The sequence below is a fragment of the Cygnus atratus genome, chromosome 3, assembly GCF_013377495.2.
Source record: "Cygnus atratus isolate AKBS03 ecotype Queensland, Australia chromosome 3, CAtr_DNAZoo_HiC_assembly, whole genome shotgun sequence".
NCBI classification, from domain to species: domain Eukaryota; kingdom Metazoa; phylum Chordata; class Aves; order Anseriformes; family Anatidae; genus Cygnus; species Cygnus atratus.
In genome coordinates this window covers 2989423-3015330 of record NC_066364.1, presented here as the reverse complement: position 1 = coordinate 3015330, position 25908 = coordinate 2989423, and the positions used below count along the sequence as shown (strand labels likewise).

Sequence of the window (25908 nt, the reverse complement as noted above, 5' to 3'; positions counted from 1 at the left end):
GGGTGTGGCCTTGGCCTTTATTTACTACATACTATTTAAACACTGCTCAGAAGACAATTATGAATATTTATGCTAGATTTCTACATTGTTTGCTACCGTAGTATCTAAATCCTTTCTTCTCAGCATGTCTTCTATGGTCTGGGGAAGATAGGAGATAATTTTAGAAGATAGTTTGTTATATTCTGAAGATATGGGATGATCTGAAGGAGTCTGACCAAGGAGAATTTCACCCCCAGTTGTCCCAGTCCTCATAATGTTGCTATGAGATGGAGAGAGTACAATCCCAACCTTTTGACGGGCAATTAAGCTCAAAAAGTGTATTTATCACTGGTAAACTTAAAAAACCAAACAACAACAAATAAAAAACGGGGTTCTGCCCTGGTCACTGGCCTTCAGTTGTCCATGCTATTAAGCTGGAAGCACAGCCCCTGGCCAAAGGATAGTAGCGTACAATGACTTGGCCCGTTTTAGGAAATTCCCATGTGTCAGAATTTGGGTGCACCATTTTGTATGATGCAGTATGGATGTCTACTGATTTTAGGTTTGCAACTTGAGACACCTGGAACCTCAGCTTTTTTTGTTTGTGTTGCTTCACACCGTAAAGCTGCGTGTATTCACGGTGCTGCTGCTCTTGACGAAAGAAAAGCTCTGAGTGTTTTTCAGATTGAGGTTTTTGACAGGTACTTACAAAAAGAGAAACAGAAATGAAGGGCTTGACTTCATCTTAGTGTGCTCTATGGCCAAGCCCAAAGTAAAATCGAATCTCTCAGGTCAGTACTCATTTAATTTAACCACAAAACTCCTGTCTGTTTGGCTCTGTGTGTTTTGCACTAGGTGAGATGGGGTCCTGCAGAGCACTTCCTCCTGTAGTGCAAACCTCTGACTCATCTCTGAAGAAGTCTGCCCTACTCGCTGCATGAGGGGAGGTCCTCTTCAAAACGTAACACGCGGTTATGCAGCTAAAATGGTATCGGTATGCAAAAGCACAAAGGTGCTGAAAGAGTTAGACACCTAAATATTCTTGTGGATCTGGATTGTAGTAATCTCTGCAGCTCTCATAGACTTCTGTGAATGTTAAATGGGTTATACATATGAATATTTTTTCATCCTTCCAAGTATTCCTGGATTACAGAAATATGCATTATTTCTGGTGATCCTGTTCATCACCGCACCCTGAGAAGTTATTGTTTTGTTAGAGAGGACAACATGCTGGTCAAATCACCTTTCATTTAGACAGCTATTCCATAGCCAGCATGTCTGTCAAAATTTGTCTGTAGCAAACAGATTTGGATTTTTTTCTATATGATTTCATTTTTGATGCAGTGACGCTCATTCGTTTTTTGGGTTACAGTTTCTTGTCAGCTTGTTCACAGTGGGAGATGATATAAATACCTGGGTAGAAACTCATCCTCTGAAGTTCCTCTATTAATCCATGCCGTCAGGGATGCTTCTTATCTATGTCACCTTGTGAATGGTGCAGGTGAGAAAATGGAGCACGAAAGCTTTCCATTCAAATCGAGTTTTCTGTAAAAATACTAGGTGGTGTTTTTAGACACCTTGGCCATCTAACTCTTTATAAGTGATGCCCTTGTGTATAACGTACACCTGCCTGGTGCTTGCCTATCGCCACATTGGTGCCTGTGTGTGCCTAGAAGTGATCGTGAGCATGAATATACCGACAGTCCATGTCTTGCTAGCATGGTTTATTAATTAGATCTAATTCATTGCACTCATTGGGAATTCCCTGTGAACACTTCAAAGCACTCGCTGCAGATATTTCCTTGCTAGCATGTGATTCCTGGTGTGTTAGTTACTGTCATGTGGCTAGAAGACTTCTTGAATCTGCAGAGTGCCTCATTTGTGATGAATAAAGCTGCACAGACGCGGGAGTCTTTAGACACTGATAGCTGGTTGAGAACTGTGTTAATTGCTGTGTTACGCTGGGGAAAGCTGTGCTTCTCCAGCTCTTAATTAAAGGACCGCAGCCCCTCAGAGGGAAACATCCTGCAGACTTACGAGAGAGGTACCGAAGTAGTTTATATTGAAGTAAGCAAAACCAGATTATCGTACAAAACCCTCGTTTTACTCTTTCAGTTAGCTTTTTAATTAGGTACTGACTGCTGGGGGGAATTGGTTCTCGCCCAGCTCTGCCTGCATGCAGTGACTTGTCCCCATCAGCTGAGTGTGAACGGACTGGGTATGGGAGTTTTGCAATTCCATAGCCCCCCCTTCTCGTGTCCTGCAAGCCAGTGTACTAACCTCTTGGTTACACAGGAGGTAGAAGTCAAGTTTTCATTCTGTTTCCATGAAAAGAGCGTTTAGAAGATCAAAAAAGAAAGGTAAGACTGTTGGGAAGGCAACAGCTTGGGTTGCAGGAAGAACATGTCTGTGTACACTCAGAGGTGGTTGTCTCCAGATAAGTCCAGTTTACGTGCTGGCAACTGATGTTAGTGACAAAGAAACCCTTCTCCAGTTTCTTACCTTCCCCAGATGTCAGATCTTCCTGCAGTTCCTGGCTCTTGGATTTAATGTAAAATGGCTCGCAATGGGAATGTGGCAACAAAACATCTCAAAACGTCCTTGCTTGTGTGTGCAAAAGCCGTTTATGGATTATTACCATGGAGTGTTGTAAGTGTAACAGAGGAAGGAGTATTTATAGGTTAGATAAAAACCTTTGTGCCAGGCTGCAACAGCATCAGTATCTTGTCAAGGCTTTTGTATTACGAGAAGTTAATCCATCACCTTGGGTTTCTGTGACATACCTTATGCTTCCATGCTCGACTTTTCACAAACTACAGAATGAACTCAGTTTTGGGGGTGGATCAGGGTAGAGAGGAGAGCTTTGTGTTTCTTGGAGAGCTGCTCAGGTTAATCCTGGAGAGCCAGAAGCTGCTCGAGTTTTCTTCCTTTCAGAGCGCTTCAGATGCATGTTATCACACATTAACTTATCTTGATTAATTCTGCAAAAGATATGGGAGCAGTTCCCTCGAGTTCTAATGAAAATGAGAGGGCCGTCCTATCTCACCATCATCCTCTCTTGGCGTCAGAGTGTCTGTCTGCTGGCATTACTTTGAGCCAAGGAAATTGCTTGACATCACTTCAGTTTCTGAATATCGAGACAACGGGAGGTTGGCATTGGGAGGGTGAATTCTGCAGCCAGTTTTCATCCATCGGATGGTATAGATCATGTTGACATGCTTTATTGCTTTCACCGAATCCTCAAGGTAGACTTCCCCAGGTGAAGTAACAGCAATTTCAAGGCAGGATGCTGACCAAGTTCAGCATTTTCTTCTCTTTTTTTTGGCAGAGATGGGTGGATGCTGTGCTCCTGAGCATAAGTTTCTGATTATGGTTACTGTAGGAGAAGAGATCTGGATGTGTTTCGGGCTCTCAGGTGAATCCTCTTCTGCACAATGTCAGGAAATTATTTTACACCATATAAAATGTCAGTTTCAGACTGATTTTGGTACACTGGTATTGTGTACAGATAGTGGCTATAGGTTGACGTAAATGATGCCTCTTTAAGACAGAGGTTATTAAAACGTGTGGTTTTTGGCTCATTTTATTTGATGGAAGCTTTTGAACAAATTCAGATAGCCTAGTTTCTGCGAGGGAAACTTCCTTCTGAATTGAGCGTGAAATGCCTCTTTTTTTTTTTTTTCTTTCATCAAAAAATCTTTTTCAGACGGTTTAGACTCCTGCTTTGATCAAAGCAAGTCGCCAATCAGAGTATTGAAATTTGCAAAAGGCCCCACACTATTTTTCCAAAGGAGGAAAAAAAAAAAAAAAAAGATATTTTAGGAAGTTCATTCTGAGTTTTGTTTCTTCAGACACCAGCTCAAAGCCAGGCTTTGCCAAACAGATTCCCCCCGAAATGGCCGTTGTCTGGCTTTTCTTCTTTATTTTTTCTTTTCGTTTTTGTTGTTCTTTGACAAGGCTATCTTAGTAGTGTCAAAAAGGACCTCGCTTAACCAAAACAGCAGCAGTCAACAATATCCAGTCTCTGATCAGTGTTTTCCTCCCGAGACTTGCCTGAGTTTATTTTGCCATTCTTGAGAGCCGGTTGCTTTCACAGTCAACTCTGCCTTTGATATTACAGCAAAGTAAAGCTTCTAAATTTGGCCTGGCTGTGTTTTCTTTTTGAGCATTTTCTGGACAAGTGTTTCAGCTCTTCCTTTCCTGTTCTGTCTGATATCTAGGGATAAACACACCCGGATGCATGCACATGCACACGCTGGGTTATCCAGAGCGCTGTACATAATGCTGCTGTCTGTTTCGTGTAATTAGGGTCTTAAAATCATCGTTTCATTCCAGTTTGGTTTTCAAGAAATATTTGACATTTTTGGTGCTGTTAACTGTAGTTGTTGTCTCACCCAGTGATCATTTCAGCCTCTGAACTTGCATGTCTGTGGGCACAAGTCTGCATGTGAGATGCCTTGCTCATGAAGTTTTTAACATTTGATTATGGGGACGTGTTCCTCCTCTGAACATCCCCTTACTCCTTCTTGAAGTGAACTAAAGCAATGAAGGTGCTTAGAACACATTAAAAAAAAAAAATCCAGCAAGATTTTCTTCCCGGTAAAACTTTTAACAAAACAGTTATTTTGATTTTATGTACAGACTTCCATATTTTCATGTTATTACAGGGGATTAGAGCAAGTAAGTTTTTTTTTATTATTATAGAAGATTTTAAAAAGAAATGGCAGAGTGACAGAGAGAAATGCTAATATATCTTCATCATCCTGTTGAAAATTTTACTCAATAGCAATAAAAGTAACCCAACCCGTGGATGTAGGGAAATATTCTTCTCATGTCCTCTTAAATGAGGAAATTAAGTCAGGTGTAAGAGTAAAATGTATGAGGAGCATCTTAATTTTAAGTCAAAATTTTAGGAGCTTTTTTGTTTATCTAACAGGAAGGTCCTGCTTACACTAGAGAAGCAGAACATGGATTGTAGCCTCCGTGGCTGGTGTTCATTTTGTATCTCAAGATGGTTTTCTGTGTCGGTAGGTAGGTCTGTAGTCACCCGGAAAGTTGCTGTGTCTGAAGATCTTGTGTGCTTTTCAAAACGAGACTGGACTCTTCTTTTAAAGTTGACCCAAAATTCCTTGTCCTGGAAGAAATTGTTTAAACTTATTTAATGACCATGCTCCTCCTGGCTTTATTTCCTTACTGTGAACAAGGCTGGATTGGGTTTTGGTGCTTCAGAAAGGCAATAATAGATGGCCTGCAGTCATATTGCAGTAATGACTTATATTGAGGGCTGGGGAAGAGCATAAGAGCCTGTCCCATGCATGGTCAAACTGTGCCAGTAGATGTCAAAAATACAACATCCATATATATGTATGGATGTATGATCATGGCAGTGCTGCTTGCTCACCAGGGTGGTCTCTGAAGAGGATTTAGTAAGAGAATTTGGGAACCTCAATTGTATCTTCCACAAGATTAGAAGAAAACAAGTTAAATTTGTAAAGTCCCTTTTATTAGATCGGCATGCTGCTGTGCTGTTGAGTCCGTCTGACTTGCGGATGGCAATGTTTTAACAAGGTGTAACTCCAGTTTTATACAGGGTGGAGACTGAGGCACCCGTAAATGAAATCGTATGTGGGCAGGCGATGGAGAGATAGGAGATAAACTGAGGTCCTGGGAGCCCGTCTCGTCTGCGCACAAAGAAACAGGGGTGGAATGACAGAAGAAACATAAAGAGACGGAAGGAGCAGCGAAGAGGGAATGAAATGCAAAGGAAACCGTGGAAGAAAAATGTTAATATGCCACCATAATTTCCATATGCATGTCCTTTTGCCTTCTAATTGGTTTTGCTCACGAGGGGAATATTTCTGTCTTTAATTTAATACAGACTGCTATTTAACCACTGAGATGTTTTAAAATGTACGGCATCCGGGGTGTGTCAAAGGAAGAGATCAGTTTATATTGAGGATACAGAAGATTACAAGTAGTCTTTCGTGCTCCTAAAAATCCTATCGTGAAATTTTTCCCAAAACTTCAACCTTTTGTATTACAAGCAATTATGAGAAATACTTGAGGCTTTTTTTTTTTTTCCCTTAAGCAAGTTTAATTTTTACTGCCAGTCTTGGTGGTGTCTGTTCTGGAGAGTAGCAGGAAAAGCTGATAAGGGCATAGGACAGAAATCTTTGTGCTTATCTCACTGCAACACATGGAGCTGAGAGTGCATCCTTTTCCTGTCCTAGGACAGGAGACGTAAACTGACCATCTCCTGACAGCAGTGACTTCAAACAGAGCCTCTAACGTCTAGAGTGTATGAATCTTCTCTCAACTTCAGGGGCCAGCTAGGTGAAAGTGGGTCACTGGCTGTTTAGAAAGCTGCTTTTGTGCCAGAAAAAAAAAAATATTCTGATAACTGCTAGGTCAATAGACAACTCTGTAGACATTGTGCTGTTTTTGTGTTTTTTTTCCAAAGGGCATAAATTCAGCATGACTCCTCATTGTTTGTTTAGACTTCTACCAGAAGGTGAAATAAGTAAAAATGCATTTAACTGATTATTCTACCGGTGTTACAAAAACCAGGGTTGTGCTATCAAATTTGGAACCAAGGTCAGACAAAAATTGTCCTCAAAGAAGGGGTTACTTGGGCAGAGAGTGTTGTTATACATCACAAGTTGTCTTTTATGTATTGTCTTTATTTGACCTAGAAATGAAGGGTCCGAGTAAAAGGGGATGTGAATTGGAGCAAAGAGAACCTTCCACCAGGACTGCCCAAGCTTTGGCGTGAGTGGATATCAGGATCTCAGCCAGGGTCCACGCTGTGACTAGATGAGTAAGTGATGCATGGAAAAGCACTCACGCAGCTAGGAATTGCTTAGACCAGCTTCCTTCTGTTAGGCTTAGTAGTTAGGTTTCATTCCTAATTTTCTCCATGAAGCTAGGCACAAGAAGTCCCAGCTTGCAGCTCTTTTTCTGGGAAATAAATGTCGGTGGCCAAAGCCCGGGACTGAAAACCCAGGAACAAAAACCAGGAATCCCGACATCAAATATTGATGCTCTCCAACTGGGGGCAAACCGCTTCGCTGCTCTCTGGGCCTTGGTGTCCCCACTGACAGAACAGTCCGAGTACTCCATGATGGTGCCAAGTTCAACATAGAAGATCACAGTGGGAAAGACGTTTGGAAGTGCACGGTATTTCTTTGCTAACGAACTGCCTGCCTGGCAAACCAGCACGGTGGCTGTGCTCTGAAGTCTACCTTCAGGTAAGCGTGGCGCCAGATCTTCAATTACCCACAGGACTCCTGCAGTTTGCCCAGGTTTGACAGCAGTGCAGTACGCTGCCACATCAGCCGAAGGGTGCTGCCCTATTATTTGAACACTTATTTATTGCTACGACGCTGGCAGGCCTTCCTCATCTGTTTCATACGTTAACTCTGAGACCTGACAAAGGCTGAAGAAATAGGCATGATCTCACCCTTTCCCTTTGTTTCAGGATGCAGAACGGTTCCTCCAGATTGATTGATTTTTGATTTTTTTTTTTTTTTTTTTTTAACAGTCACTCCTGGTAGATGTGAGAGCATTAAATCTCAAAGCTTTTCAGCTTCAGTCTGGAATTTGAGGTTTGCTACATTCCTTAATCTCAGCTCGTGGTCACATAACTTTGATACAGGCTGGCTTGATTGGAAAACCAGCAAGCTTTTCTCTCTTCCCTCCCTCCAATCAGCTATGTTTCTGTCCCAGCAAACCCCAGATAACTTCCTAAATGCAGTTCAGATAGTACAAAGTGGCTCTAGGACCCTTCAGTGGCAGGATGAATGGGATCCCTAGAGTAGTATGATTAATCTCATTAAAATCTCAACTTTCTAGTTCTCTTCCAGTCCCCATGAATCAGATGCAAATTGTACCCTGCAGAGTTGGCTAATCTGTCATCTCTAGCAGACTGTCAGCTACCTGTCCAGGCCTTCTCTCCTGGTATTTAAAAAATCATCTTGGAACCTTTCATGTACTTATCTGTCTTGTATTGATACCAGCTTTCCAGGATTCGTATTATTTCCAGCTCTGCTTTAAAGACAAAAGCACAACTGATTGCAAAGTCTGCAAATCTGAGACCAGATTAAATTCGTCGAGACTGCGCTTTTCGTTCTGCCTTCGAACTAGCGATGGACCAAAGGTGCCAATCCTGACGGTTTTGATTTCAGGGGTGCTGACGCCGATGTGAAAAGCAGAGCAGCTTGCTCTGAGAGCTCAGCTCAGCTCCAGGCTTATACCCACATCCCCTTTCCTTCATACAGGAAAACCGCAAGCTGGTCTGGGATCTCCACACCCAGTGCTCCGTCTGCAAGGGAGAGCACACCGCACCTTGTGCACAGCTCACCCTTCCCCTAGACTTTGCAAAATTAGATCAGCTTCCTCTCTGTGAATCAGTTTCACCTTCTGCTCTAGCACAGAGGTACGCGGCGTCCACTTAGGTGGTGCAGTGTAAAGCGGGGCAGAAAATGCAAGCCAGAAATTTGGGCAGTGATTGTACCCGACCTTCTCTGCTTGGACTTTTGTTACTTGTACTTCTGTGCAGGTTTCCCTCATCCAAAGCAGTTTGGTCCTCTTTAAATCCAACACTGATACAGCATTTCGAGGCTTTCCCATAGGAGGGATGCTATTTTTTTCCCGCTTTGAGTTTTATTAACTAGTCAATAATCCTTGTGTAAGGAAACTTGCTCTTGGCTCTCCAGTCCGAAGCAAAAAATCAAGTAGCTGTTGGTTCAGCAGAAATATCCGTCCTCTCACGAGGAGCCTGACTCGCAGCTGTAATTTATCACCCTTCCTCCACATCGCTTGGCCACCGGTACAGGTTTCGCTAACTCCTGTTGCGTGTTGCAGAGCTCAGGGAGGCCGTCATTCATCTCGCAAGCTACCCGGGCTTCAGCAGCGCCGTAGGAGCCGTTGTTACGTGAGTCGCATCAGCTTTTCCGTGCCCCGGGACATTTGGGAAGCTAACCCCACTGTCTTCCAGCCGCCTGCCAGAGATTTCATGGCTGTCGGTAAATTCCTTAGTTACTTGAGAAGCCGTTGCTATAGGAAATGTCCTTTTCGGCGTGTTTGTACTGGCTTGTCTAAATGAGTGTCAGTAGCGGCATCTGACTGGGCAAAAAAAACCTGTCAGTATCTGCCTTCTGATGTTAACATTGGCAGCAGCCTCTTGTAACTGTTGCAGGGAATTAGCTCTGGTGGCCAAATTCTTTCAAAACGCAGATATTACCTGCCTGAACGTTTAACTCTTTCGTGAGATCCCTGAATCTCGCCCTGTTCTGTTTCCAGGCTGTTGGCCACCATCTTCTAAGGAGAAGATGCGTGGTGGTCTGGAACCGTTACTCACTTGTAGGGGGTAGTTATTAATTCCTCTCTTCTGGGTTTCTGTGTGTTAGGTTTCTTTTCACAGGAGGTGAAGTTTTTGTAAGGGACCTTAAGGACTCGTCAAACCCATTGCTTTTTCTGTAGGTGGGATCAGCTCTGCTTGTGTCATTCGCGAGGGATGTGTTTAAGAAACCAACAAATGAGTGCCTGTCTTAGGAAAACCCCACCAACTGCACAATCTGTGTGTTTGCCTAAACATAGGAAGATTTCCAACTCTTAAACCGCATCTTTGTTGATACTGTTTAAGATCCTTATTTCTTTATCACGGGGAGTAGAACATAAGAGATAAGTCTGCTGTTTTCTTCCTCCCCTTTACATGAAGGTTTCTCCAGAAATCATAAACCCCAAATCATACCTTCCTACTGCTAGTCTTGCTTAGTGTTTTTATAGCTTCTGGCATGCCAGACAGAGATGGGGCTGGCAAGCTTTCAGCTTTTTTCAGTCATGAGCCTAAATTACCAGCTTTCTACTTAGAACAAGTTCGATGTGGCCAGCCCTTGCTGTGAATCAGGGGAAGGCTTAGACTGAACCCATAGTGCGGCATCTTTACCACTGTCGTGGCTCAAAACCGGCAGATTGTCGCTGTCTGGCCTTTCCTCTGAAGGTATCTTAGGGAGCTGAAGCAATATTAAGTGACTTCTCCAGTTTAGAAAGTGGTGTGCAGAATGGGGGAAGGTGCTGTATTGGGTAGGGCAGGTTGGAAGGAAAGCTTGCTGTGGTTTTGTCTTCACATCGGTTGAGTTACGGGATATGCCTTTGTTGATATAACTTGGTCCTCCTTTGCCCTCCTAGGTCCTGGTGACCAGTCACCCACATACGTAAATTCTGTCCTAAGCTCAGCTGTGGTGTGAACAAGCTATTTCTCTCCAGAACAACCTCCTCGCACACTTTTGGAGATAGTTTGTGCCAGGGATCCTTTCTAGTCTTACAAGATGGCCAAGACTGAGCCAGATCTGGCTCCCTCCTCCGTACATAGCCCTCCAGTACCATTCCAGCGGTCTCTAATCTCCCAGACATGCCCGAATCCCTTCTGAGGATGCACAGCAGGCACCCTCAGTGTCACGTCAGGAAAGCAGAGGTCCAGTGGGGCTGTTCTGTGCAACGTTTAACAGGGTCTGGAGGGGGCTTTGCAGCATGCAGAGAGCTCTGCTCCTGTAGTTATACCCTTACTAGTTTAAAGCTAGCTTGAAGGCACGGACACAAGAAGTGTAACAAGGATTCCCAGAGCAGCATCCTATGGTGAACTCCTCCTGAACCGAAGCAAGCATATCAATCAAAGTTTGTACTTTTTAACTACTGTAGACGTGAGCAGAGCATATGGGCGAGACTATTAGAGGGAAGAGAATACGGTCTCTCTCCGGAGACTTGAATCTGTCCTAGTGACTCCAGGCGTAACAGGATATACAAATGGTTCTGTTTCGCTGCTTTGTTTTAATGTTGATTTGTTTATAGTCTGCCCGAGATATTAATTGGTGTTTTACAAGTATAAAGACAAAGGTGTCTGCCCTGAAGAACTCCCTAACAAAAACCACTACTGTACAGCAGTACTGACTACATGCACAGTCAAATTTGCTGCCTAATGAACCAATTGCTTTGATAAAATCTCTACCTCCTGGTGAATTCTCTGCTTTGATTTTCCCCTCGACTCCCATCTTCTTTTACACCTCACTTTGTTTTCTCTTTCTCTCAGCTTTAAATTTGGGGGGCGGTTTGTGCTCTAATCAACGTTTTACGGCGTAGCTCCTGGAAAGGAAGTGAATCACCGCTTTCATTAGGAACAAACAAAGTTGGTCTGGTGTTGCAACTGCGTGGATATAAAAGCTGAGAAATTGGAAGACCCTGGCCTGACACGGAATTTTAAGAGGGGAATAGCGCTGCGACGTTAGCTTTTAATCCCTTCAACACACTGCAGTTGATAACAGGTTTGAACATGGATGTCAGTTCCTTTGCGATCCTCGTATCCAGCAAAATAGTTGAACAGTGGCTCCTTTGTAGCGATGTCTTGGCTTCTTAGCACCTATGACTTCGCGTGGATTTTTTTTTTTTCCTTCGAGAGGTGTTGATTGCTGCAAAAATGGTCGTGTTAATGGTTGCAATCTGCATCTTACCCTCGCCAGTTCTGTTTGTCTATTGTTGTCTCCTTTGCAGAGGTGCTTATTTCTACAGCAGGGGTGGCAGAATAGACTCTGACCACTTCTCATGTGCCTCAGCACAACATCAGCCAGTTACTTGAACCGTCTCCGTTGGTGGTTTTTGCTGTCGTTATTGTTTTCCTAGTTCTCGTTTAGCCCCACTCGCATGCTAAGTCAACACCTAACCTTTTGGCACAAATCATGTCCTCATGAAGGAGATGAGATATGCCTGAGAAACCTTGGAGACAGCAGCCTTCCAAATATTATGTCCCTACTCTTTGTGAAAATAAATGGTTGCGTGAAGAGGAAAGGCAAATTGTTTTCCCAGCTGGGCTCGGCTGTATTATTAGACATCAGAGGATCCACGCGGAGGGAAGCCGTTACGAGTGTCGTAACCACAGGAACGGCTTCGATCACGACTTGCACTTCATTAGATACGGGGTCATCCAGCCACAAGATGCAAAGCCACGGGAAGCCAAGCTGCTTCGCTGAGAGTTAACTGCAAGTATTCCATGCAGCTTGGATCCTGGGGCAGCCGTGACCTTTGTCTGGGCTTGGAACGACGGCTTTAAAGCCTCGGTGGCTCCACCTCCCAGCTTTTCTTATGGCATTAAGCACGGGGTAATGAAGGGAAGAAAGAAAACTGAGCTGGCGTTGCTGAGTCACCGTTGAGGTTCGAGGCTGGCTGACTTGTTGGTGGAGCTCTGCTCGGGATGGGGGGGACCACCCAGCTTCTGCAGGTAGCAGAAGGGATTAGCAGAGGGCTCATGTAATGAAAGGAGAGAGCAGGAGGATGATTGACTGCAAGGAAGTAAATCCAAAGCAGAAAGCAGTTTTTATGGGCGGATTGTTAGAGAGTCTAATTGGGGAAAATTAAATCTTTTAAAGCTTCTGCTCTTGCTCAATGTTAGGCCACTCAGCGCAGGGGTCTTTTTTCCTCCTTTTTCTACACCCTTTCAGTACTCAACATCAAGCAAGCAGTAATTTCTGGGCTTTCTTAGGACATCCAGGTGAGTTAGTCCAAGTTTTCCTTTAAGGATTTGAGACCCCAACCAATGCCACATCCCTCTTAGCAGCTTCTTAGGACGTGGCTGAGGGACTGGAGGCAGCAGCTGGGGCTTGTGCTGTTTGCCTTTGCATCTTCTCTTACTCCTAGACAGCAGAATATTGGGAACAAGTGAGACACTGGAAACAAATTGATTTCTCCTTTAATTTGATGTTTCTTCCTGAATCTTCTCTTCATCTTGCTGCTTATTCCTGGAGCAGTTTGCTATTAAGCTGTGATAAGCATCCCATTTCCATTCCTTTTTCAGAGCTCCCGTGCCAGGAGACGTTCCAGCTTGGAACACGCACGCTCCCTGCGGGATCGCCTACCTGATAATTATTTGTATTGTTTTGTACCCACTCATAGGTTTAACCTGCAAGTCCCTTGAGGCACAGGTTCTGTGTTTTGTGTGGTTCACCGGGCAACCGCAGAGCACTTCGCTTCCCCTAGGGCATTACATAAAGTGTTAATAAGAAAATCCTAGGAAATCTATTTGGAATTACAGACACAGGGATTTTCTCTTTGTCATTTTTAACATTACCACTAAATCTTTATGCAGCACCATGAAGATAATGCTTAGCATAATGAAAGACGTGTCTTTATAATTTTGACCTGCGTGAGCTCTAGAAGTAAGGATCACCAAAAGAAAAAAGAAGGCGAGGATGAAGAGAACCAGCAAAGAAGAAGGGTGTGAAATGAAATGAAGGCTATGGCTCACAAGGTGCAGAAGCTGAAGGCAGGCAGGAAAAGCAGAGCTGAAGCATGAAGGTCAGCCACGGAAAGCAAGCCAAAGGAAGGGAAGTCTGATGAGGGCTTGGAAGGTGGAGAGTGAGGCTTTCTAATCCCAGAGGAGGAAGGTGATGTAAACCCAAGAGCAGTCTGGACAGATAAAGATGTGAAACAAAAACCAGCTAAATATTTGCACCTCTTATGCTTGGAAGATCAGAGCTCTTTGAGCTCCTACAGCAGAAAAGCTAAGACCATGACCATGAGGGTGCAGATTATCTCAACGTCATAGGGCTGTCTGTCAGTTTTGAAGCCCAGTACTTGTCTTCTTCACTTGGATAGTGAGGATTTTCTTTGGCATTGCGGTAGGCTTTGGTAACATAGATAATGTACGTGCTGATCTAAGCTGTTCTCTCCTTAAACAGCTTGCTTACACAGGTTAAAACGTGAGTTGTTTCGTAGGTTGATGGAGCCAAAGTTCTGCCCAAAACTGCAGATTTCACAAACTGACCACGAAAAGCCATCATCTTTGTTACAGGTCACAGCATACGTGCTCTGTCTTGCTCAGACTATGAGGCTGGGCAGGTCGTGCTGGCACTTGCAGTCCCCGTGGATTACCCAAAAAGGAGCGTCAACTGCTTCGTGACAAGTTTTCCACCTGCTTTGTGGCTGAAATAATCTGCCTGTTCACTGGCCTCCGCTCAGTAGGGACCATCTTAATGAGGTATTTCGGGAAAGATCAGCTACTGCTGGAACTAAAATGAGCATTTCAGAGTGTGGTCACTGCTGATATAGTCAAGGGTGAGACGTGTGGAGGTTATTCGCATGCTTTTTCCCTTCTCTTTCCTGAAGGCTGTTCCTCCTCCGTACATCTCAAGTGCCATCTTTCTTCTTCCAAATAACCACTCCAAACTGATTCTTCCTCCTCTTTTGCCCTTTGTCCATCCTTCTTTTTGCTTCTTTAACTCCCTGAGTCCCCGTGAAGGGAGAAGCCTGCTTCATGTATTTAAGAAACCCCTGTTCAGTTGCTATGACACCTAATAGCAGACTTACTTTTCAGTACCAAGGGGACAGAGACAGCCTTGAAGGAGATGCCCAGGGCTCTTTCCACTTTCTGGCAACTGTGCAAAGGGCTGAAATACCTGTCCTGTAGTAGGAAGCCTCAGGACTAGGAAATATTTTGCTGCTTTGAGAAATAAGAGGGTTTCCCCTCAATTGCTGCCGTTCCCTTCTATCTGCTGTGGAGTGTGCGAGTGAACACCCAAGAGCAAAGGTTCTGTCCTTGCCTCCTCGAGCTTTTTTTCCACCCCAAATGATGTCACGCATGAAGTTTGTGTTGCGTCTTGCTCATGGGTACAGTCATTCCGTCTTTCCTTCCTTTGATACTCCTGTTGCCAAAGTCAATTTAGATCCAAATTACAAGCTTTTCACTTCCGATTCTGAAACTTATTGGTGGTGGTCTGCTGCGTAAATACTTACTAATGGCAATATTAACGAATTTGGTAAAAATTGCAAAGCCTGTAAATCCAAATGAACTCGGAACACCGTATGTCTTCTTTAAAGCTCTCTCTGCACCTTTGCTTTTCTGCTGCTTGGGGTGTAATGCGTGCCTCCAGGAACTTGGAAGCTAATGTTGCAGGCGAGTGCAGAACAATACAAGTCTCTGCAGAAACGCTACTCTGATAACTTTGCTTTTTTGGCCTACATTTCTCGGTAGTTATTATTTGTTAATTATGTTATATAGCGCTCACATGTGGGCTAATTGCTTCCCCGGAGAGCCTCCAGTAAAATGATGGACAGAACAAGGGCAGGATGTTACACCTAGCAGATAGAAAGAGGGTAAGGTAGGGCACGGGCAGTATGGTTAGTCAAACACTCCTGTCTGTGTCTGAGAATGGAGCAGCTTCAGGAAGGACACTGTGGATGAGTTGGGTTAGTGCGTGGGGTGAAGGATGGGTGCTAACTGGAATCGATCCGCAAGGAAGCACCAAAACTAAAGGCAGCAATGAAGAAAAAATGCCAAAATTTATGAAAGAAGACTGCGGGGAGATTGAGTGTAGCTTGTTTATAGAGGAGGTGGAATGCAGAGCTGTACCATGTGAATCCTTGAAAGCAAGAACAAGATCCATATGAACTGTAGCAACACAGCATGAGTGATACTCATTGGAAAGACAAAACCCATCCCTCACACAAACTCTTTTCTTCAAACCCTTATAGATGGGAGAGAAGAAAAAGGTGCATGCGCATCCGTGGGGTTGTATTTCAGATTTGAGCTCTCTTATTCTTGCTGTTTGTCTTCTTTGCTGGTATTTATGGTCTGCGCTGCTCGAAATTGCCGTGTTCTGATTCATTTTCCTGTGCTGCAAATACTTCACACCTGCTTCAAGGAAAGGAACCCGGTCCTGACGAAGGCACGCTTAACAAATAAGTGACTAAAAGTGACACAAGGAGGGATTTCTCAGCAGCTCCTCTGCCACTGCTTGTGCTGAAAAACAGGAAATATCTGTGCCCTTGCACGGAGTAAGCTTGATTTTGATCCGTGGATCAGCTGTCCAGCGTGTCACCCTTTCAAAGCAAAGCAGCGGAAAAGTTTTAAGAGTGTGTGTTCCTTTTGAGAAGCGTTTTCTAATGGGAGGGTGGAAGGATTGAAGGTTTGGCCATTTAAATTGTGTCTGTTTTGAATGCTTGTAGAAAGACTGTTTATACACAAATGTTACTTTCTACATTTATTGTTAAAAAAGAGATAGAATTGAGGTTTTACATAGGTAGGAATTCTCTTCAGAGTTCCGAATGCAGAGTATCCTTTGCCAGAAGCCAAACCGTGATGCTCATTTTGCTTGCTCTTAGAGCTGCTGCCAGGACTGCTTTCTCTCTGGGTATCTCCAATGGTTTTTATGGTGTCCTATCTCTCAGTGACTTGTCTCTGCGTTTCAAATCTTCATACTCCTTGCTAATACCTTTGTTTGTATTCGCAGTGTGGCTGGCTGAGCCCACTTGTTACTTCTCCTCTGGTCTATTCAGATCCTTCTGTGTCTGTGTGGAGTAGGAAGGAATCCTGAAGTTGATAATCAAGAAGGGTCTGGTCTTTGAGTCCTGATTAGAAAGGATTTACAGCAGCTGCCTGTGCCACATATTACAAAGGTCTAATGAAGACTGCCTCGGGAATGACGTGACAGTAGTGAAACAACCACATGAAGAAGGCTTTGGTTATTTCTGCTGCTACCTGGATATTGCTTACACTACTGCAATGACTGTCCGGGACATCTGAAGGCACTGGCGTTTAGTGTGTGGCTGCAGGATGAAAAGACCAGCACTGATTTGGTTGTAATGCTGCCCACTCCTTTAAAATACTACATTTGAAAGTCTCTTAGTGATTTGCTTATACATGGTTATATTGCAGGAGAGACAAAAACTGTGAGGTGTTTGTTCCCTGTTAAGTGTCACAGCTGCAAAACACCATCAGGTGAGTGGAAAAGCACTTTCAGCACTCGTGTAGTGCCTTGCACATCTGGGATGCCTCTCTCAAGGATCTCAAAGTACTTTGTAAACACTTAACGAAACTTGTAGCTGTGCTGCAAGTTTCGTAGAGCTGATAAGGCATGTTTTGCCCTTTTGTTTTTTTTGATAGCTTGTGCCATAACTGGGGAGAATAACTTCTCCAGGGTTTCCCACCAGCTCTGTTTTGTAGCTGGGAAGAGAACTTGGGAAACGTGACCTTCCCAGTCCTGTGCTCACTTTGCCGGACCATACTTCCTCTGTTATTCAAGGTGAGAACAGAACGGTTAGAATTGATTTAGATGCTTCTGGGAAGATGAAGTCACTCTGTTTGTATCTTTGTACCGTGCCAATAGAGAGATCCTAAGGGAAATCTCTTCCTTTAGTTTTGTTTACATTCAGTCTAACACACAGATGTAATTTGCAAGGAAATGGAAAGGAAGAGAGGTTTTGCTGGCCTCAGCAGTGTAGCTAGAGCGAAATGAGATGTCACAAGGATATCTAAGTGTCTCTCTTTCAAGATATAAAAAGGATTTTTCTTCTCTGCGGTGTGATTTTTTTTTTTCTTGTAACTCTTTCCCTGTGTGCCTTCAGTCTTCCACACCTCTCGTGCGTTCTCTCTCATTCTCCCGTAGCCTGTTACGGGCTCCCTTCTGCTCAAGGATTTTACTCACTGTGTTTATTTGCTAAAACATGCTTTTTTTTCCTGAAAAGTGCGAGAACAGTAGGAGGAAGTTTGTGTGCTCTGTGCAACACGGTATCAGGGTTCCCAAGCTGACATTGGAAATACAGGTGGTGTGACTGCCCGTTTTGTGAGTGCTGGTGCTGTAGGACTGACCGGGACCTGATAATGACAGCTGCAATGAATCCCCATGGCTATCGTTGTAATCAAGTCTCTGGCCAAAATCTAATCCCTTGCACTTTTTGCAACCCTGTTGCTTCCTCTTACGCTGTTGTCTTCAGGCTGAAGGCAAAACCCGGCCGAGTGTTGGAGCTTATTGCTCGGCTCCTGGTTCATTGATGGGAACAGGCTGGGATCCAACGCGTCGTATGGCAGTAGGACTGTTGTATGACAAGCAAATGGTATTTTGGATGCCTAGGGATTGCGTTCAGTGAGCGACATAGCGGCTTTCTACTTCACAGCAGCAGTAATGTGTGAATTATAAAAATAAATGGGAACGCTAAAATCGGCCACTTGCTGAGATACGGGATGAGCTTTTGGCAGAAATGTAAAGGAGAATTACAAGGCAGCCTGGGAGAAGTTGAATGCCGTTTCCGCTGAATTTAAACCCAAAATAAAAAATGGAGTCAGAAGATATGATGCAAATGTACTTGAAAACCAAGCACCTGTGGATTTGTAGGGTAGAAAGTTATTGCTGTTATATGGTAGTAATACGTCCTCGCTAGGATACAGAGCCTCTGTCCTTGCAGGTTTTCATGACTCAGCCAGAAAAGACCCAGCTGACCTGATCTCGTGCTGGCCGTAGTCCTGCTCCACACCGGAGGCTGGATAAGGACCTCCAGAGGTCACTTCCAATCAAGGATTCTATGAATAACCCCGAATCATTCGGAGCAGAGATTTACTGCAATAAAATCCCTTGCCTTTTTTAGTTGTAGCGAAGCAGTCCGCCCGCTCTTTCCTTTGTAGCTGCAGATGGAGGCAGGTGTAGCAAACACAGTTCCTCATAATTCCCCAGGGAAAACCGATTTTTTTTATAGGTTTTTTCCTTGTCCCTTTTCCGTTAGTTACTTCCCAGCCTCTCTCCTTGTCCTTCCTGGGTAAGAGGCAGAGCTGGTGGTTTGTGTAGTACAAGTAGTAAAATCAGCTGCGATCTTGCAGTTGGGTTTTTCAACGTGTTCTGACACCAAGTTTATTTAAATGGGATTGAACGGGAAAGTTTTTCTGGGTAGTAATTGGCATTTGTCCTTTGAAAAAGTGCTGTCATGTTCTGTAGCCTGTCTAGGTGTTAGACATTCGGGATTTCCATTTTGTTTCCTAAAGGTGCATTCCTCGCTCTCTCTCGACACTCAGGATAAAAAGTAGTGCAATTAAAACTCAGTGTGGCTGTGGGAGGTGTCCTGGTGACTGCAATACCATGGACAGCAAAAGAAGGAAATGACAGGGCACCTGAATTTTTAGCAGTTCTTCTTTCTGAATTTCATGTTTGTTTTTTTTTTTTTCCATCTCTTTCACTAAAATCATCTTTTATTACCAGGAAGTCAAATTGCATCAATTGCTTTTTTTTTTTTTAAGCATTACGGGGCTGTAAGATGCTTCTTGAGTACAGATACCCCATTTTCTTTTCCAAGCAAGGATTAACTCCACCTAATGCTTTCCTGATAGTTGTCAGAGGTTTGTTGCAGTGGTTGAGACTCCCAGTGGTTGAGGCTTCATGTGGACACTGATAGATTTGTTCTTCTGGCAAAGTTTTATGTCAGTAGTTTACACCTGCTGCCTCTCATCCTCTTCATCAAAGGACAGGGAAATTTCTCCCTTTTCTCTTTGCAGCAGCCCTTTCTATGTTAGAAATATGTTGTCATCATCTCTTCGTAAGATGCTGTCTGCAGTGTACCGAGCTCAATTAGGTGAACTGAAAATGGTAGAGCCCATTCTTATGCCAGAATTGACTTCAGAACTGATGGTACGTGGCCTTCTTTATGCATGTATTTAGTTTAATCCTGCTTAAACTCATCATGCTACAAGTCTTTGTTCACTCTCTTGCCTGTTTGATCCCAATCCAAATGTTTATGCTTATGCCTAACGTTACGTTGTCAACTCCTTACAGCGAGCCTCTGTCATCCTTAACGTCTGCAAAGCTCCAGAGTGATTCCTCGGTAATAATCTGCTGTGCTGCTCTCTAGACCTGCGTTGGAAAGATACGGGGATGCCCCCAGTTCCTCCTGTCAAGTTTTGTATCCTGCACATGGCTCCTACCGGTGCTGCTCTGCAGTGAGGGTGTGGAGCAGCAGGAATAGGGCTGGATTATATTAATCATGTTGTTACGGTTTCTTAACGAGAAAGTAACTCGTCGCTGCGATTCACTCCGACTCCGCAAAGGTGGGCTTGCATTTTAAAGCCGTGGATGGTCGTGTGATTGCCTTGCAACTCAGGCTAGATGTTTAGCCTGTACTTACTTCATCTAGCCTATTTTCTGTAATTTAAGTGAGAATCTACTAAAATTGCAGTTTAGTTTTTTTCTGCCTCTACGCTCCATTCTTCGGTACTTCTCCTTCTGTGTCATTTTGTCAATTTGTGCTAACAAAATGACTTGTGAAGTGGTACACCCTCATTTGCAAACGAGGAAGCAAAGGCATATGAAATTACTCGGCTTGAGTACCTGTAGTTCATACGTGGCAGATATTAGACTGTATAGTAGTGTGGTTTTTTTTTTTTTTGATTCCTCTATTTTAAGCTTTAAATGCTAGGAAAGAAACACCTGCAGTGAAGAGGAGGAAATTTTATTGAATTAATCCACATTGCAGCCTACTTCTGTTGCTTATGTATAGCACCCTTTATTTCTGCTGATTTGTTGCATCTTGCTTTTCCTCCTAGAGTAACGTGCGGAAGCATTCGTTGATTTTTGGAGTTTAATTCTTCAGCCTAAGGTCTTAAATCTCCAATTTGGATTTCGAACCCATTTATTTCGTGAGGTGTCTAGATACCGTTCTACTTTGGGCTTCTACTGTTGCCAAACATTTTTCATGTTTGAATGTGAATCTTTTTCTGTATGTAATAGGCCATAATCCCATATTTTTTTCCTTCACGAAGTAACTGTGTGGGAAAGACGCTCTGAGAGTACAGTGCCGTAGAGATGCAATCCTGATCCTGCAGGAATTAAGGGAACCAGGATTTCACTCTATAAGTTTAGTGTGCTGACTTAATGATTAAATCAGCATTGTGTGTAAAAGTGAAGAAAGCGTGCAGGAACAACAACAAAAAAAAAAGCAACCTGCGAGTACTTAGTGCTTTATTTTTCCATACATTCAGCCGATTGCATAAACAGATGATGTTTACTGGGGACTTCTGGCTATAATTGACCCTCATCTTTTCCTGTGCACTTCCCAGCCTCTCCTTGAATTTTCCTATTGTTTCCTCTTAATCTCTCCACACTTAACTCAGCTTTAAGCAGTGCTTTTCTCCTGCTTGGGACCGTCCTACCAACTCTCTACAGACTTGCATTCCCAAGTCTTCTTTCAACTTGATCTTCTTAGCCTGAATTCATTTGCAGTTGTGGAACTCATGATGAGGATGAAGACATCTCCAAAGCCCAATCTTCTGGCCTCCCACCAGTTGTAGCAGGATTGCTCTTTTCCTTGTACCTGGTCATCAGGAACGGAGCAGGAATGGTTCTTCGCCTTTCGTCCTGTATAATTCATTGCGTTTTGGAGGTTGCGGAAACACGGTGCTCACTTACATACGCGTGTCTTATTTTTGGAACTGCATAAACTGCAGCTCTCCCATCGAGAGGTTAGAGGAAAAAAAAACATGTTTAGAGTTCAGCGGTGTTCCCATGGCTACTTGGACAGGTACATCACGGGAGGGGGAACACTGCTGGCATGTAACAGCCCTTGCAGGTGATTTATGGCTTTACATAAGCTTCTCCTAAACCGAGAGGTTTTCTAGAGTTGGCACCTCCTTGCTTGTCTCCATGCCCTGTTAGTTCTGTGTTCAGTGGCCCGTGGTTATTAAAATTCTTATCAATAAAGGAGTTTCTGAGCAAGGTTCTTATTTTCTGGGATCGTGCATACCTTCTGAACTCCTCAGCTTAACCAAAGGAACATTTTTTTTTTTAATGCCTAATGTATTTTATGAAAAAGAAATGGGTAGAGTTCAAGTAATATTTGCCTTCAATTACAGTAATTAAGTTGTCAGGACTCAAAGTCACCAAGGGAATGAGAAAATCCTTTCCTGGTTGGCCAGAGGATAATTGGTGTTCTGGTCACGAGTGTGTTTTACATATTGGGGTGGGGAGGGAAACCGTTCTGGCTGGCATCTGCGGCAGAAAACCTGGGAGACTGTTTGTCATTTTGCAATACAAGGTGTCAAAATCCTCCTGCTGGCAGAAGGAAGAGAAAGTGACCTGTTTAACGTTGCTTTAGCAGGGCATCTATTTTTTGATCGGCACCAGTGCCGCTTGCTCCAGTTGGGACGCGTAGCTTTTTAATAAGAAAGCGACTGCAAACAGCTCAGTCCATTTATTCTGAGGGTTGAGTCTTGTCAAACTTCTACTGCAGCTCCCCTTTCATGTGTACACTCATATCTGTAGCTGTGTGTAGGTACGTGTGCCTTTTTCCCCATGTTAAACAGCTCTTTGCAGACTTTGATAGAAATCTCATAATTTCTGTTACTTCCTAAACTTACTCGAGGTAGGCCACAAAGGTATTCCTGCAAGAAAAGTACCTAATTTTGCTAAGTGCCCCCACAAACATCACTGGCATCTCAAGTGTAGCGTTGCTTTCGTTCCACTGGGCTAGCTCTCTTGAAAGCCGATGGATGAGGAAATCGCCACTCGTGATGCATCGCTAACGACACAAATCTTTGCATTCCTGCTCGTGTGACTAAAGGTTACTGGTGTATAAAGAGTCAGACCTGCGAAACCTTACCTACAAACCCTAATAAAACCCATTTCAGCCATCAACTTTTAACGATGCCCTAAAGAGAGCCGGATCACTTATCTCCACCGTTGTGCACTAACTATGAAGTTTTGAGATAAGTGGGTGTATATCTCCCGCTTTGCTGCTGGCCTTCACCCTGTTATCACTTGGTGCCATTGGATGTGGGTGTAAAATATTACTGCTCCGATTTGGCTGCATTTTATAGTCCCTTCAGTCCACGTACAAGATTCACAGGCAGAGTGGGTGCTCTTATCTGTGTGCGTTTATGAATGGAAAAACAGCCTCGTAGCTGGCGTACTCGCCTCGTTTGCCCATAGTGGCTGCGGATAACCTCCTGTTTCAGAAGCATCTCGTGGGCCAGATGTTGGTAAGGACTCTACACGATTCCTACCTGCTCAGCTTTTGCCATCTGGGGGGGTGTGCTTAGGTACCTGCAGTTCACACCAGCCTTTAAAAAAAAATAAAATTTGGGACGTTTCCAGAAGTCGTTTGTGACTTCTGCCAAGCCAAAGGATGTGCCACAAAGGGTTATTTTTGAGTGCTTCAATATCCATGTAAACACGTCCGAATTTCAGCTGCTCTTTGGGCATGTTTATTTTGCAAGTCACAGATAATTTAGCAAACTTTTTTTTCATCTTGTTGCATTTGTTGCTTTTTCAGGGTCGATTCTCTTCATGCCATACATAACATCCAGCTCAACGAGTGTAGTTTGCCTTTTGTTTTACATTTACTTTCTAGCCACTTGGCTCTTTTTATAGATACTCACCTGCAGCTAGAGTTCAGCAGCTATTTATTTTGTGTATGCAGAAGCCTTGTAAGATCTAACCTGTGATGTTGTTTTTGCCATCTGATAACATATGATCAAATGGAACATGTTTAAATAACAACGTCTAGGACACAATGACAGTAAAGCAGCTATGAAACAAACATTTCTAAAGATCAGATAAGATGGAAGGGATGCATCAATGCTGGATTGTTCCGTGTAGCCCAAGTTGTTGCACTTCGCTGTAGAGGTATTCCAGGCATGGGATTTCCTTTCTGCCACAGGCTAATAGATCATACCGTGCTATTTTTCATGTTGGTTTATATCTTGTAGAGACATGTGCCTTTGCAAAGTGAGTGTAACACGCCGAGTATGATAGTATTACACATAATCTGCATGAGTTGCACAGGAGTAGGTAAACAGAAATTCAAACCAACAGAGAATCATACCCCGTCCCTGCTCTAAGTTACTGTACTTGATTCTCTTTTTGCTTTCTGTGTCACCACCTCCTCTCCCTAAACCTATGTGATCTTTTGCGTTAAGGACATCCTCACTTCTGCTGAAGTCTTTACTTTTACGATTAATTTTTAAAGCAGTATATGGTTTTAAAATACCTTTCGTATTAATATGCAGAAAAATAATTTTGTTTAAAGCCATTATTTCTGACTCCCAATTCCTGTTCCTCCTTGTTCCGCTGCAGGAGGATACCACCGATCCTGAGTCTCAGGAGGAGAAGCAGAGAGACCCCTGGCTATCTGAGCCTGCAGACGGTCCCAATACGGTGAAGAGTGGTCTCACTGTACAGGAATATTTCGCCAAGCGCATGGCAAAATTGAAGGGATCCCAGAAAGAAGCAGAAACAAAGTCAGACAATTGCTGCCCAGCCACAGAAGAAGCCTTGGAGCTTTCAGAAGAATTGAAAACCAAAGCCAAGAAGAAAAAGAAGAAGCAAAAGAGTGATGAGGCAGAGAGTACAGAACATTGTGAGAAAGCAAAAGTAGAAAAGTCTAAGATAAGTACCTTGAATGGAAATGAACTGGATGCTTCTTTAAATGAATGTCACTCAGGGAAAAAGAAAAGGAAGCATAAAGAGCAGCACGAAGAGGAAAGCATTAGTAATGATGAAAATATGGGCAATGGAGAAGTTTATATGGGAATATCTGATGGGGAAGATCTCTGCACAGAGGACTCAGAGACAAAGCAAAAGAAACGCCACAAGAAGAAGCACAAAAAGCAAAAAGAGGAGACAGGTGACTGTACTGAAGGAACGCAGAGAAAGAAAAAGAAGCACTGCAAGTAGATTTAGCCATTTAAGAGTCAAGGTGGGACTTCGAGGTGGTTTGAACTTTATCACGTTGGATGAGAAGCCTACATAAACACCAGCCAAACATCAGATGGTAATTCAGCCTTGAGTACACTTGAGCTCCTCATCCAACTGAAACCACAGATTGTATTTAAATATAGCTCTTACAAGGGGGCTGAGAACATGGTGACAGGCCAACAGGAGCTTCAGTGCCATGCTGAAAAGGTATCCAGCTGCAGGGCCAGGGCTTGCACGTCTACAAAGCAAGACTTGATTAAAAAGAAAACAACAGCTATGCTTTGCCCTTCCGTTGTGGCAGAACCGAGGTTCACCTTAGGGGCTGTGCAAGAGCTGTGTTTTAACACAGCAGAGCCTACACCTTCGGCCCACGTTCACCCTGGTGTGACTCCATTCACAACAGATAACAGCAAGCAAAATCAGGGCTGGTTTTAACCACTGTGGTTAGGACTGTGAAAACCAGTAAATTGCTGTGTGCTGGTTCACACTGACTGTTTTCTCTCAATCCAGGGAGATGAAAACAGAAAAAAAAAGTCATCCTATTGCTGCCTTTATTATTAAAGCCACCATTGTTTTCACTTGTGATAGCTCTGCTTCTGGAAACAGGAGGGGGTCTGCAAAGCTGTATGTGTTTCTTTTCATTGATTTTTGCGAAGTCGCGTGTAATTTTTTCATTGATCGCCGTTTACGTATAAAAATGAACATTGTCTTTTCCCAAAATGCTTAGTCTTTAATTAAAAGATTACCCCCGCTTGTCACAACTAAAGAATGAAATAAAGTAACTCCCTGTGTTCCCTGGCCAGTAGTTAACTATGGTCAAGTAACTGTAACTTTGCAACAGAGGTATAGGAGCTTGCCCTTCTTAGCTGTAATGTAAATCTTTGGTTCCCAGGCAGCGTTCGTGGTACCTTTGGTGATGCACCTAGCATTCAAAAGCTGTCTTGGATAAGCAAAGTTTTCTGTGAAATTGGGAGACCAAATAGATTTTAAAAGCATAGCTACTCCTCTGCATCAGTATTGCCACTTACACATAGAAACCTTGCAATTTGTAAAGAAATCAGAGGCTGTTTCTCACTGCAAACCTGGAAATAAGTAACGCTGGGACTCAGCACTGCCGCAAGCCATGGTGGAGGAGAGGTTAAACATTCAGGCTGGATTTTGGCACCTTAAGCTCACTCAGCAAAAAGCTGTCGGAGGAGATGGGTGAGCTTGGAAGCGAAGTGGTGAAATGGGAAGAAGCATTCACTGTTCTCGTGTCTTGTCCTGATATTGCCTTGGCCACAACAAATTGACAGCACAGCCCTGAAAGCCAGCCAGTTATCATGGCATCATCCGGGGTAGCCAACCAGGATTCAAATTCATTAGCTCTTCATTTGTCTTAGGGCCTGCCTGCGTTTCATCAGAGTAAATCTAAACCATCCCATTGGTCTGCTCT

General features: G+C 43.6%; 1 protein-coding gene across 1 annotated transcript in view; it reads left to right on the top strand.

Annotated features, from left to right (window-relative positions):
- PINX1 (PIN2 (TERF1) interacting telomerase inhibitor 1) overlaps positions 1-25518 on the top strand; it is a 58460-nt gene extending 32942 nt beyond the window's left edge. The window contains exon 7 of the mRNA XM_035563652.2: positions 23853-25518. Coding sequence (XP_035419545.1) covers positions 23853-24452 — 600 coding nt within the window. The 3' untranslated portion in view covers positions 24453-25518. The remainder of the gene's footprint in view (positions 1-23852) is intronic.
- The last annotated feature ends 390 nt before the right edge of the window (positions 25519-25908 follow it).